General features: G+C 40.3%; 1 protein-coding gene across 2 annotated transcripts in view; it reads right to left on the bottom strand.

Moving 5' to 3' along the window:
• Positions 1 to 725: 725 nt before the first annotated feature.
• JCAD (junctional cadherin 5 associated) overlaps positions 726 to 14,759 on the bottom strand; it is a 33,615-nt gene continuing 19,581 nt past the window's right edge. For both annotated transcript variants that reach the window (XM_067291847.1, XM_067291846.1), the window contains 2 exons: positions 10,210 to 13,865; positions 726 to 6,303 (listed from right to left, as the gene is read on the bottom strand). In XM_067291847.1, coding sequence (XP_067147948.1) covers positions 6,269 to 6,303; positions 10,210 to 13,865 — 3,691 coding nt within the window. In that variant the 3' untranslated portion in view covers positions 726 to 6,268. The remainder of the gene's footprint in view (positions 6,304 to 10,209; positions 13,866 to 14,759) is intronic.

Genomic DNA, 14,759 nt, shown 5'->3' with positions numbered 1-14,759 from the left:
TGGTCTCTTGTTCCACAGGTTTACTGGTGACACATGAGGAGTTCCGGGATGCACCCACTGCTCTCCACCACATACATGTGAGTGTGACAGTGAGCCCTCACCTGCTTATGAGCCAAAGACAGAAGACAGACCTGCATGCTCCAGCCATTAGCATGGCCTACACTTCTGTCTAAAATGGTTAGGGTTTTTTTTTATATGTTAATGCTTAACTTTCTCAAGGTCCTATCAGCACAGACACAGAGCTTGCTATTCTTTAGTCCAATATAGCCAAGCTATACTATCCCAGTGCCATTTCAACTTGTGCAAAGGGAGTGGAAAATGCTCTGAAATAGTAGCTTTAGCTAGTGCAAATGGCTGGTTGCCAGGCAGTAAAGGAGGACCAGACTCTTGCACAGACGCAGAACATACATACCCTAAAGGTAGAAAACAGACAGTACACAACTTGGAAACATGACCTAGGGTCTGTGAAGAATTGGGAAAGACTGGATGTGGAAAGTATTTTTTTTTTAAATGAACACATGAAAGATGCAAGACAATTTCTGTACCTGATGGTGTAACAGGACTACCAGTGTGAGGCTTTAGTGTAGTGAAGTAGCAGTCCCCTGGAGAATACTGCAGCCTTTTAACACTTCATTGATTCACTTACCTTTCTCCAAGGTAATGCAAACACCAGGACACATGTTCCATTTTGCCCCACACTAATAACAAATCCACAGAGGAGCGTATCCATGCAAAATCTTTATTTGGAGAATGTCTCCTTGTTGGACACCAGCACCCCTCCAGTTTACATGTAAGCACAGAAATACATTATTTGTATTGTGCAGAAAAAATACAAAGAAATTCTTAAAACACATTCATCCTGTGATATCATATAAATACTACTGCAACTGCTTACCCCTACTTCCTGCCTCTATCCCTCTATCTCTGCCCTTGGACTACCTAAAGTAGAAATCCAGGTCAATGAGCTAGTATTGGCTTTGAGGATAGGCCACAGTATCTTGAAAGTCAGTGTGGAGAATTACCTGCATTGTATGAGGACAAAGACTCAAGAAAACTGGTATATACTGTCTAGCACATACATTTCCTTGTTTTCCTTCCAGCTTAGGAATAGCTTTTGGAATGGTTCTAATTATTTTCTCTGCCAGTCCAGAGCTAGAAAGAAGGCTGTGATTGCTGCTGTTGAGGGTGGAAAGTTCCTCCTTCATTTTATAATCTGTATGTTATTGCGGTTTCTCTTGGCTGGGAAATTCCATTTTTATTTCTAATCTCAGCCATGTGTCGGTCAATTCTGACTTAAGTTCCCTTCACCCTCTCCCTGCTGTGCAGCTCTGCAGGCCATATTGCAAACATATTTTTCAGCATGGGTGGGAGATAGCATTGTGGTTTTGGACTTTGCTATTGATATCAGGATTTCCCTTTTTCTTTGTTTGAAACTTTTTTTTTTCTTTAAAAATAGAGCTGATGGTAAACAGCTTTCATTTAGTTCCCAGAGGGAGGTTCACTGAACATTTTCATGCTAGTTGGAATAAGAGAATTAAATCAAAATTGCCCAACTTTTCTAATAGTTTCAATGATATAATCGTCATCTCATGAAATCTCCAGCTTGATCCTTTAAAGTGTTACTCTTCTGTATAGTCCGAATATACTTAGTGGACTACTCATGTAAGTAAATCTCCCTCCAATAAATTAAGACTGCAATATCATGGCATTATTGCCAGTGGTAGGAAAATAGGGGGAGCATTTGATCCTTAACCTAGAAAATACCAATGCCCTGCAAGAGGAGTGCTTTACAGAAAATATTCAAAAGGCCAACAAGCTACCAATCTTTTCCATTCAATTTAACATAGGTTACCCTATAGTTTTCTTTCATGTATTTAAGTGAATGGCTTCTGCCAACGAAAGACTTGGTTCTCAGATATACTTGCCTCTGTTAGATCTTGAACCTGAGCAACAGTGCAAGAACTTCTGCCATTTGAAATGCAAGAACATTTCACTTTTACTTTTATCCCACTAATTTTTTCCCACAAAAAGAGGCAGAGAAGAAAATGTCAATGTTTTAACCCAAAAGGGAGTTCCAGTACTATAAAACTAACATTCAGTTGGCTGTCCATGCGCCAAAAGCAACAGAACATTGACCATAGATCCTAATATTGATTTATGATATTAAGCAAACAGGAACATTTTACTAGATTCAAATATTTATATATAAATAAGCCTGGTAGGACTGGTTATTTTCAAGGGGTGCACACTTGACAGATTGCTTTTATTCCTTGAACACTTCAAACATATACTGTAAACAATCTCACATGTTTTTTTTCCAGGAGTTATTAGGTGTTTAAGTATATAGAATATTTACTCCCAACGTTCTTGCATTATTCCATGTCCTGTCAAGGAATCTTGATGGTTTCAGTACAGGACACAGTTGTCTGCAGTAAAGACTAACCTGCTGGTAAAATCTGTTGTATGAAATACTTCAATACTTCTTATCTCTAGGAAAGCTTTTTTTTGTTATTAACTGACTACTAATGCTTATTTAAGCATATTGTTGGGCATTTCAATTACCAATGATCTTTAGCCATTAAAAGGAATGTCCCTCCTTTGCCTTTCCCAACCCATCTCTATTTAGCCATGAATCCAGTGGGATTTGAAAGACATACCCAAAAGCTCTGCTCAAACCACGCTTTCTCCTACCCAATTCAAAATCACTCCAGCAAGAGCTGTAGTGGGATCAGTAGATAGTGACTCTTCATGGAAACAACTTCCAATTTATACTCAGGGGAACCACATGAGGGAGCACTTTTACCTTCCAAAAATGACATTCTCCTTAGGGGAATCCCTGAGAGTCTTCTTCACACTTCTCCCCTGGGAGTCCAAAGTGACCTGCCTTTCTTTGTTAACATGGGCGAGTAAAGCTCAGTAGCCCCCTGAAGCTCACTGCTTACTCTTCTTTCTCCAACAGAAGACACGGGCCTGACACTTTGGATTCATTGTTTATTGTCCTGGCACCAGAGTTGATACCTTAGCACTGACATGAAGTGCTGTTACTTTCACTAACCCTTCAGATTGACTATCCATTCTGGATTTCAGCAGGGTACATGGAAGGAGATGGCAGGTCTTATTTAGCTACCCAGCTCCACAGGAGTCTCCCTGTTTAAACACTTTTAAAATGTATAAAGCAGGCACTGGTTCTTTGCATGAATTTCTGGGAATGCTTGTGAAAGTAACATCTACCCAAACAACCACTTTGACATCTTGTTATCCAACCTGAACTCTCCTAGTTACAGCAGTATGGCAAACTGGCTATACAACATCTGGTAATAATGTGATTTTTGAGGAACCAGCTCTGCTCTTCCTCCTGAGAATAAAGATAAACGTGCAGTTTCCACTGCTGCTCTGTAGTCATATTCCTGCATTGGAGGAGGCGCAGGAAACAGACTGCCACATCCTCTTCTTCCATGCCCACTTACCCCTGAGCCCTCTGAGATTGCCATTACCAGTGACAACTATTGCCATGATAGTTTTATATACCCATTGAGACAGGCACTGAAGTCACCATTTAGTTTTTTGTTTTTTTTTTTTTAATTACATTTACTATAAGAGGAGCTTTCCATTGACTGGTATTTGCAACCGGCAGAAGGCTTCTGGAAAGGTGACCACCTATGGTACTCACCAGCCCAGTGAGATACCTGACATCTTTATTATGACACAGGTACTGTAGAAACACTGAGCCACAATTATTCATGAAACTGTATTTTATGTATTTCTTAGATGTATGTATCACAGTAGGAAAAGAAATAACTAGTGTTGCTATACAAATAGCAGTACTACCTCTAGTCTTTCATCTATTGGTCAGTCACAAACTACTGCACAGTAAGGCTTCCTAACTGACTTTCTAGATTTTAATTTCTTACTCTTAGGCAATAAAACCTCCCCTTCAATAATTCTGCTTATTTCTTTTTTTAAGATCTTGGCTTTTTGCGTGCATTGGAAAAGTAATCACTTGACATGACTGATGAAACAGGCATGTTCCAAAATCAATTAAGCCCCTCCTCATCAGAAGAAAAAAAGATGCACAAAAACCTGTTGTTTCACAGAGAAATGAACTAAAGTAGCAGTACTGGTGATACATGACAATTTAAAGTTCTCCAGAAATTAAGGGTAAATTAAGAGAAGTTATTGCCAGGCATCTCAGTTTTACTAGTAAGTGGGATGATGAGAATGGAAGCAATTCATTTTAATAAGTGGATCTTTGTGGAGAGATCTATGGGGGGAAACCTGTTTTGTAGCCATTTACTACCCCCACATGTCCTACGCAGATGCTGGTGAGGAAGCTGGATTTTAAAAGAAAGGTGGATATAGTAAGATTGATGGGAACAGTTTGTCAACAAGTATTGCTAGGGAGCATGCACAAGAGTTAATAAAACAAATTATACACCACATTCTCTTTTTAAACAAGCTTTAAATAGTCCATATTTAACAGAATCATGTGTTACAGACAAGAAATTCTTGCTGCCAAAGCACAGAATGAGTGTTTTTCCCCTTGTTTTTCCAAATTACAGACTTAGGGAAAAAAACAGTATTTTAGGAATTTAAAAGAATTTTAAAAATAAAATTATGCTACAAAAACAAAAAAGGCCAGTAGAAGAGACCAGTGAAGTACATGAATAAATCATCAGAAGAATGTTAGCAAACAGAAATACTTACAAAAAAACCACACAGGAGTGGACATAAAGGCTTTAAAGACACAGATACTCTGGAGGCTAATTCAATATCGAACAGCAGAATGCATGGGCTTTATAATAAAAATCTGTAATTCATGCATTTGTGTGTGCAGATAATATACATTTAAAGCCATGTATTTAAATACCTCAGAAAAACCATCTAAAGTCCTCCCCAGAAACATCAGCTGGCTTCAGGGAAGAATTTAACACAGGTTTATTTGTTTTTATATACTGGCCTAATCCAAAACCACAATATGTAAAAAGAAGCAAAGTGAAAGAAAGAAACCAGGTATTTTATCTGAGCTGCTCAGAGACACTGAGACAAAGATCCATACCCACTTTTTGGTAATTACAGTCATTGGAATGTTATGGCAGGAACACCAGCCCAGACGGTTCTCAGCTGTGTTTCAGAAAGTTGCTCCAGGAAGAACGATCCAAGGGTTGAGTGGGGAAAAAATAGAAATTAACCCTGTAGGACACACATACATACATACATAGATGGCTCTTTTCTCAACAAAATAAGATAGCACTACTGAATATGTGGCAGTATGGAGTGTGTATTAAGATACACAAGTGAAATCTGCTTGGGTCACCTTCACTCAGAGGGATAAGTCTTCTTAAAATATAATAATAATAATAATAATAATACTTCTTTATACTTGCCACTTGTTAGCAATTGTTTACATCGTAGAAAAATAGATAGTATTCTGTAACAAGAAATATAGTTACTTTGTTAAAATGGGCTATTTTAAACCAGCTACTATTCTGTCATATAAAGAATTTCTAAACAGCAAAACAAAAATAGGTAATACTGAGTGCAAAACAGCCAGTGGTATACTTTGCATTGGTTTGAAACACTAGTTGCCAGCTACTGTAATTACATATTCTGTACACAGTACTACAAAAGTCTTCATCTTTTAGAAGCTTGGGGGTTTTTGCTTTTTTTCTCTTTAGGTGGCAAATAAGTATTTAATCCAAGTAATTTCAAACTCTGGAAGTCAGAAATAATTTCACAATCAATCTTCACTACCATTGTCTCGCATTCTTTCCCCCATTCAGTGCAGCAGCACTTTCTACATATGGCCAAAAATCTCTTAAGTTAAACAAAGTTTAGACTTCAGAGACTAAGAAGTTTAGCTTATATATTCACATTCTTTTAAAAATCATTTCGCTAATCTCCCACGTTTACATTTACACCAAAGAGAAAACTCAAAAGCCTTGCTTCATGCATTTCACCATCCCTGCCTGAAGACTGAAACACAGTTCAGATGAAAACTCTTTGCCAATTGTAGGCATTAAATCTTAATGCTACAAAGCCAGATGGTTCCAATGTAGAAGTCAGATTTTTCTGTGGTCTCCACAACAGTTTGAATATGAATAGCTAATTCCTAGTGGCATTGGTAAAGGCATCATCAGTACACCATGAACACCACAAATGGAGGCAATATCCAAGCGTCAAAAAAAAAAACAAACAAAAAGCACCCAGCAAAAATTGGTGAAACATTCTTAGTAGAGCAGAAGTCTCTCTGTTCTCATCTCCATTCATCTCACACCTTTTCAACTTTGGTGGGGTCATACGTATCTGAAAAGGACAAGAAAACAGTATTAAAAACGTATTCTGAAATCTATTCAATGTTAATATGTGCAGCAAGCCTGGGAAATGAGACATCTTTTTTCCTAATATTTATTTTTTAAAAAGAAGCTAATATTGGACTGACAGCCCTACATATACATAGTACATTCCTGACCCAAATTCTGTACTCATATCAGTGTAACTGGGAGCTACTCAGATCAAATGCATGGAGATATAATTAGGGAATCCTTGAGTAGGTAGGAACAAGCTCACTGTCTACTAAACAATTACTTCTAATTTTCAGATGCTTTGAGAGGGACGGTGAGAGACAAAGTTTGCTCTCTTAGGACAGAACACTAAGGGCAGGTAAATTCTGCAAGCTTCCTAGCATGGTGTTTAAGGCTACTTGAAGAAGTCATGATACAGCTCAGTCATCAGGACCTTTTAATTCAATTGCAGGTCCTCCTCCGTTTGAGAATAATTCAGTGGAATACTGGAAAGCATGGCTGTGTTACATCAGTATAGTTAGGCTGTCTCCCTTCAGTCTGCAAAACTGCAGTGCATGGTTTGAACCTTATTCAGTAAAGCATAGGCCTGGCTTACAGGCATTTTTCTAAATTTTAAGCGCACCCCTTGACAGTTCACCACACTGATCACACTTCACTTTTCTTTTCCTGAACCCCAGAAGACACTTCTCTATCAGATTTCTTTATTGGATTTATCTAGACATTTGCCATGATGTGAGCATATATGAGCATTTTCTTCCGTGCTTGGGACTTTGTGATATGATTGCAGCAAAAGGGTTTAGCCTTGTGAGATCTGCCTGCCCTCCATTGTCACGCACATCTGCCTTCCTCTAGGCACCTTGGAATGCAACGCAATCATGGAGTAGAAGAACCAGAGCTATCAACAGAGGAGCCTGTAAACGTGCAAGGGCCTGGACAAACTTGCACTGCAGCCTGTGCTACCGTGTGCTACTTGCGATTCTTATATAATTTTATAATGCTAACCTTAAAGGTCCCTCCCACAGGCTGAATTCCCATAGCACTTTCATTTGAACAGTTGAGCATGAAAATAGTTGCACACATAAATATCACACTTAGGAGTAAAATGTTCACCCTGAGGACTTTTATGCAGATATGAGTGACTGTCTTTATTCAAATAAGCATAAAAACTCTCACAGTGAAAATTTTACTCCTATGTGCAAATGTCCGTCTGCAGCATCCAGATTATATCAAGGGGAGGCTGGCCAAGAAACAGTTTATGGATTTATCCCTAGTGGCTGAATTACTGGTGCTGGATCCTTTATCCTTTCTCTTCCCAGGTCTCCTCAAATTGTGAGGCCAGCCAAGAAAAAAGTCTGTGCCAGCAACACCTATCTTTTCAGAACTGCTTATCGCCATGCAGCCTCTTCTGGTATTTCCAAACTTCAAGGACAGACACTACATGAATGCAAAAAAACCAAGAGAAAAATAGTGTTGAGGGCATACTACAGGACAGCACTGCTGCTTTCTAAGCTTAATGCACTGAGTGGGAAGATCCCTCTAAAGCAGTAATACTTTTACAATTTAAATGTTTTTCCATCTAAACTACAAGAATGTACAAAAATTCTGAACTGTTCTGCATGAGGTTGACCTAAAAATAGAAATGGATTCACATTTCAGAAACCTGATTTCCTAAGGCCTCTATGGCCCAATTTTCAGACACACTCACACTAGTAGTTCACCTCAGAATTGCAGGTGCTCACTGTTTCTGGGTGTGTGTGGTTGGCAGGGGTGGGAAGGTAAGCGTGAGAACAGGTCACAACACATGGAGAATCTGCATGGTTCAGTTTATTCCTTCAAAGCTTACCTAACACCTTCAACATCTAAACTGAGGACACAGAAGGGCCAGACTGTCAAGAAGAATTCTGGCCATGCCACATTTCTAGAGGCGCAACATTAGAGTTCTAGCACTGGTACACAAGCACGTATTCAAAATTTAGTTAAGCTCATTTGAAATGCTTTCTACAGAAACAAAAAGCTAGATCAGTAGTTTCACAAAAAGAGTCCTCAAATAGCAAAGAAGAAAAGATATTCACTGCATTTGTGAACATTTGGGCATGTTCTTCTAATGACAGTATTTGCATAGTAAGATCAGCTTCTTGTGTTGAGTTTCAGCAGAGCTCTTACACTTAGAGATGATTGTTCATCTGCCAAGCAGAAACAGGTAAAACGCTGTTTCTGCTAAGGCCTCTAGCCTCTGTGATGGGCCCCGACTGTGATTATAAGACTATCACTCTATCTTACTCCAAGCAGAATGGACTTTAGCGACATTTTCTCTTTAAAAGCAATAAATACAGTGGTTTTCCAGGATTAGTTGTCATTTTGGCTTCCAATGGTACCAGTGAGCTATTTTGGAAGTCAGGTGGAAGTTAACAGAGAGAGACACAACATCAGGCCCTTCTACAAACATGGATCTTCAGTCCTGCCCTTTAAGCTAAAGGTGAAGATCTTGTGGCTATGAACAAATCAGGTCTTTTTGGACATGAGGAAGCCAGCAGAGGAGTTTCCTTCATGCCCTGTGCAAGTGCATGTTGTTACTTGTGGTACAGTATGCGTGCAGCCAGAAGGACAAGCCATACTATCCCATCATGGGGAAGGCTGTCATGATTGCAAGGGAGCTGTTCCAATGGGAACACACTGCAGAATACAAGCTTGGCATTGTCAGTAAGAGGGATAAATTTAGACCTAATTTACTGCAGAATAACTCCAAGTACTAGTCTCCAGTAAAATGCACACAATCTGTTTTGATACATCCCTGAAGTCATTGTCACCACAACAGTTATTCTCCAGCAGAAACCTCAAGAGAGGAAAGCATATGAGATACATGTGGAGCATACTAGACCTGATGGGTACAAGGAAGCTGAATTTGCCTGTTTGGAAAATCTGGTCTAGAGAATACAGTTCAGAGCAGAAAGACATACACAGCTGTGGGGTGCAGAAAAGGTCATGAAGGGAAAGGTTGCAAGAAAATGGGAGTCAATACTTAAAATTCATACAATCATTTCTCTTTGGGAGAAATAAATAAATCCACTTTAAAGTATGCTTGATTTAATTTCAGTGCCTCTGTACTGGAAATCTGTAAACAGATTTATATTGATGGGGTTTAATGAATAACTAGTGTGAATTTCAAGGTACAGTGTCAGCTGTTACAGAGAGGCTGGGAAAAGCAAGGAGATTAATACTAATTTAACAACTTTCACACCATACATTTGCTCACTCGAATTAATTTAATGTACTGGACAGGTGGCCTGGGAGATTTATCTTTTTACATAAATCTATGACAACAACTTGTTTTTAGTGGTTCAACACAATATCATATGAAAACTGTTTCAGAGAGAACAGCTCAAGTTACACTGGGGATGCATATGGGCTACGTAAGTTTATATGCTTTTGAGGGATGAGGAACAAAAAAGAAAAAAAAGAAAAAGGTGCTCAGTGAAAAAGTATGTATAGTATGTGTCCATTTAAGTATTAGAGAGGGAAAACTGGGTATTCAGGGAGAGGCTATGATTATATCACCATGTGTTCTCAAACACTGGCACAACAGTGACCATCTCTGAACTCTGCTTTTTGAAGCAGGCAGTTCTCTGAAACAATTAGACAGGGATAAGACCTTGGGGAATGCTCCAGTCTCTGTGAATGAGTTTCAGTATCAAAAGTTAAGTTTTACAGTAACTTTTCCTAACATGGGTTAGAGAACACTCATGTTATCTCTTCCATGTGGAAAACAAACGGGATGACAACCAGATGCGGGTAGTACCACCACAGTCTGTTACTATTTGAGTGGAATTATGTGACCATAGAAAAAAATGATCATGCCCATTACATAATAAAACAGTACCCACTTGGATCTCAAATAATGAGGTCTTACCTAAACAAAAATCTCTGTCAATCTTCTTGTCCATTCCACCTAAATATCCATTTTCACTGAGAGAGATAACACGCTTGGAAACACGCCCTGAGCTTGCTGATTTGCTTCCCCTCTCCTCTTGTACCCTTGACAGCTTCTCCTCATCCACGTCCTCTCCGGAGTCTGCACTCTTAATGCTCAGACGTCTCATCCGCGACACAGAGTCAACTTCCTTCATTCGTACTAAGCGATCCATGGCAGTCCTGCTAGGTGGAGAAGTGAGTTTGCCTTGGAGTGTCTCTATCACTTTTGAGGTGCTTCTCACTCTCTTTTCTGAATGCTGATACGCAGCTGACTTGCAAGACAAGTTTTGGTCCTCACCTTGGCTGGGACTTGCAGGTTGTTCAAAAGCTTGCTCAGTTATCTCAGTTTTAGCACTAGCTTCTTGGTCAGCAGTCTGGCATTCATCAGGGTATAAAGATCGGCCTCTCTCTCCAACAAAGAGCACACTCTCTGTCCAGCCACACTTTCGTCTTCCTTCGTAAGAACTATCTTTTTTTCCTTCTTTGCCACTTACTGTGCTGCCCACTGATGATTCAAAGTCCTGGGCATCATTAGCAGGGCTAGTGCCTGAGTGGAGTCCAACTCTTTCATCAGGAAGGAGAGATTCCACTGCTATCTCTATGCCTAAAATCCTTGCAGCTCTTGCCTGCAATGACTCATTTGGAGGGATTTCCACTGCATTTGCATTTGAAGAATGATCAGAATTGTTAACGCTAGGTCCTGGGGTTGTATCAAGGCCCACTGACCTCAAATCCGGCTCAGAGTGCCCTTGGTTCCTTTTTGTTAACGATAAGTGCACTATTGTGCCTCTCTCTAATACTGTATCATTTCTGGGAGTTGCACCTTTGTTCGGTTTAACAAAGTCTATGTAATTTTGATATTCATTCATCTCCTTTAAGTCAGTGTTATTGAAAGGATTACTGTGACATGAACTGCTTGGGCTACTGGTCAAAACTCTCTTGAGAGGGCCTGCACTAACTAGCTGTTTGTTTGTTCTGCTCTTGGCTTCCTCTTTTCTCATTTCTGTTATCAGACTTCCATCTGCTGGCCTGACTACTTCACTGCTCTCTCTTGGCTGCAAAGAGCTTTGTGATCCAACACAGCTCTGCTGATCACCATACTCTGTCCCCATACTCCAGCTTTCAGACTTGCTTTTAACTCTTCCTGACTTAAACACAGAAACAATGGTTTCCAGCTGCCCACCATGTCTTGGTTCCCGGTTTGACTTCTCGTTTCTGGATGCCCTTCTCTTTGTAAGGCCACATTCTTGTGGAGAAGCTGCAGCACTTTCTGAGTCTTCTTCACTACTTGTGCTCTCTTCCTGTCCTTGCAGTTCCTTGTTAAAACTTTCTAGCTGACTTATTGCATCCCAAGGGCGGCGACTTACAGGTTTCAAAAGGAACTGGCCAAACAGCTCTTTACTGTTGCAGGGAGCGCTTGCTTCTCCCTTAACTACATCACCCTTGGAAACCAGGCTAGTTTCCCTTTCCCAGGCAGGCACATTTCTGCTGGGCCCAGAAGGCTGGCTCTGATGTGCCTTTGGCAAAGGAGCCTGAAGGACAGAGATGGCAGTCCTTGAAAATGCACTGTTGCTAGATTGACTGAGGTACATCTGACCTTTCATGATGTAAGCACTCTGTGTGCTGTTTCTCTCATCAGAAGGTAACCCTGTCTGTTTTGACCCTATCTTGGATGCTGTGCATCCTATGAGCTTTGGAGTTAGCAATTTACTACTACTGGGTTGCCCAGGCTTTGTACCATGGAAAAATTGTGGGCTTTTAGGTTCTTCAGTGAAACTGGTCTGCGTCTGCTGGTCTTTGTACTGATCGCCTGGCCAGGAGCCAGAGTATTTGAGCTCTCTGTGTTTTGTAGGCTGAATAAATCTGAGGTCATTCATTTGTTTGAACTCTTCTGGTCTCCACAGCTCTTGTTTTTGTAACTCATTTTTATTGGTCATGTTTCCTGTAAGTGCTTGTAACTCCAAGTCCGTTGAAGACATACTTAAGAGACTTTGTTCTTGCAAAGCCCCATTGTTATCAAACCCGTTCTTATCAGGGCTCAGGGTGATGTTGTTGTTCCTATCTGTATCTGGCAGATTTGGTTCTGATTTAACTGGGATGGAGACCAAACAAAATATAGTTTCATTCACTTTTTTCTTTGAACTCTTTTTGCTCTGTATCCCAGTCCCAGGTTCAAACTTTTTCACTTTTGTAACAGTCTCACAGGTGCTGTCCATATGTGAATTTCTTACAGAAGGTTTGCCTTTTGTGTACTCTGCACTGGCTTCGTTATGGGGACTGTGGTTAGTTGTGCAACAACTGTCTCTTTGGTCAGACAAGGCACAATTTTCCTGATCTCGGATGGATGGTGCCAACCATCTGTTACTGTGGGTGGAGCTGTCAGAAGTTCTTTCTCCCTTTACAGAATTAGATAAGTTTGATGCATCCAAAAAGGCACTGTTGTACTGTACTTCAAGATCTCTATCTTGCAAAGTACTGGAACTGGGACTACATGCATTTTCAGTGTATTTAGTGTTGTCCTGGAGACCTTCTGGTGGTGCAATTTTAATATGTCGTATTCGAGGATCATCAAAGGGAATATACTGAACAGAAGGCAGGTAGTCAGCAGGGCGCCTAGCATGGCTTTGCTTTCTGTGAGAAAGATGGTTGTCTTTGCAAGGTTCACTCACTGTTTCAAAAGCATTTGTGGCTGGTCGTTGGCAGGTGACAGCCCTTTCTGCAGTATTCTGTTGATCACTGTTAGTGTACACATCACTGTTAGGCACTTCATTGAGGGAATGTGGGGTCACACTTTGGTGAGGTGGGGATTTGTAAGATGGAGGAGGTACATAGACTGGGGGCTCCAAACCAGAGTCTTGAATGCAACCATCTTGCCTTGGCTCATTAACTTTGGCTAAATATGAAACAGGTTCCTCTTTTTGATAGTGGTCCTGAAAAGCACTGGTTTCTGCAGGTGTCCTGGTTTGCCGCTGCAGTTCATAGGACGGAGGTTTCAGAGGCCTTCCATACTTGGGTTTTGCCAGTGGTAGGAAATGGCCTCCTGTTTCTTGGTGTTTCGTTGATTCCAAAGTTAGTCTGTTTGGGGGATACGAAGGTGTTTTAGTTCCACTGCGAGAACTGTTACTGTTCGTCAGGGAGGGCATTTCCACACACCTCAGGCTTTCTGGTGAAAGAACTCTTGGCAATGACTGTGATTTCCCTTTGTTATGGGCGCTCAGTACATTGTCTCCCAGGGTCAATGAGTACAGATCTTGAAGCAGTTTCTCCCTGTCACCATCTGACATTTGCCTTCCTATTTTTTTTGGTTGGTGCCAGCTGTCCATTCTTAAACTTTGCCATTTGCAGTCACCAGGCGCTTTACAGCTCTCCTGCAAACCACTTCTTGCAAACTCTGGGCCTGCTCCTACCCTGAGCTGACTTTCTTTAGCATGCCTGTGTGCCCCATGCGCTGGGGACGGTCCTTTCATTTCAGAGCCTCCTTTGTGGGAGTAGCCCAGTAACACACTAAAATCTTGTCCTCTTCTTCTCCAGTACGCAAGATCTTTATCCGTCTTGGGCTGGGAAGACCATGTTAATTGAGGCCTGTCATCAATCCTGAAAAAGAAATACAGTGTCACAGGCAATTTATACAGATGTCCTTTCTTTCCCTTATGGGTAATTCTATTAGGAGGTCAAATGTTGAGTTATGCCAATGGGGTTTCTGTAATCTGTTCACAACCAGAAGACATTATGATTTTAATGAGAGGATTTAAAAGTCAGTCATTAACATGAGCAAAGGAATGGCGAAGGAACCTATACTCTGCTTGCATGTTGTTAGCTATGCAAAGCTGTTAAGAGGAGAAATAAAATACACACAGTTATGTGCTGTGCAAACATGTACAGCCCTCCTCAACGGACACTAGTAAAATAGAAATGATTACGTTGAACTGATTTCTGCGCTCTGTTACATCGAAATCTATTGACTTCAAGGGGACTACTGTGGTAGAGAAGTTTAATAAGAATTTAAAGCTAAAAAGCAGAGGATAGAGAGAACAGGTAGAGGGCTAATTCATAAGGTATGTTCTGCAAGAAGTATGATTTGCATCCTAGTACAAGGGCTGAACCTGAACATGTCATCTCCTGCTTTGATGCTTGTTTCCTTCTGAGGAAACAAATTTCTTTAAAGTGTTGGAATAAAATGATACATACCACAACCATGGTTATGTACTAGTACAGTTCTGAATAAGATGGAGCCAATATTTAAAATCTGAAATACCTTAAGAGAAGTATAACATTTTTAAAGAGGGATTAACTCCAACAATGCATCACTGAAATATGAAAGACAGTAAATTTTATTGCAGATAAAAAATTCAGAACACAGATTTACATGAATAGAATAGGTTCTTCATATGTTCTGAACAGACTGTAAATTATTTTATATATTACTGCTGAATGAAATTGGTACCTTTCTATGTAAATAATCTTCTATTTGAACCGTTTTCTGCTATT

The sequence above is a fragment of the Apteryx mantelli genome, chromosome 2, assembly GCF_036417845.1.
Source record: "Apteryx mantelli isolate bAptMan1 chromosome 2, bAptMan1.hap1, whole genome shotgun sequence".
NCBI lineage: Eukaryota > Metazoa > Chordata > Aves > Apterygiformes > Apterygidae > Apteryx > Apteryx mantelli.
Note: the sequence above shows the minus strand (reverse complement) of the source record. Positions and strands in the feature narration are given on the sequence as shown.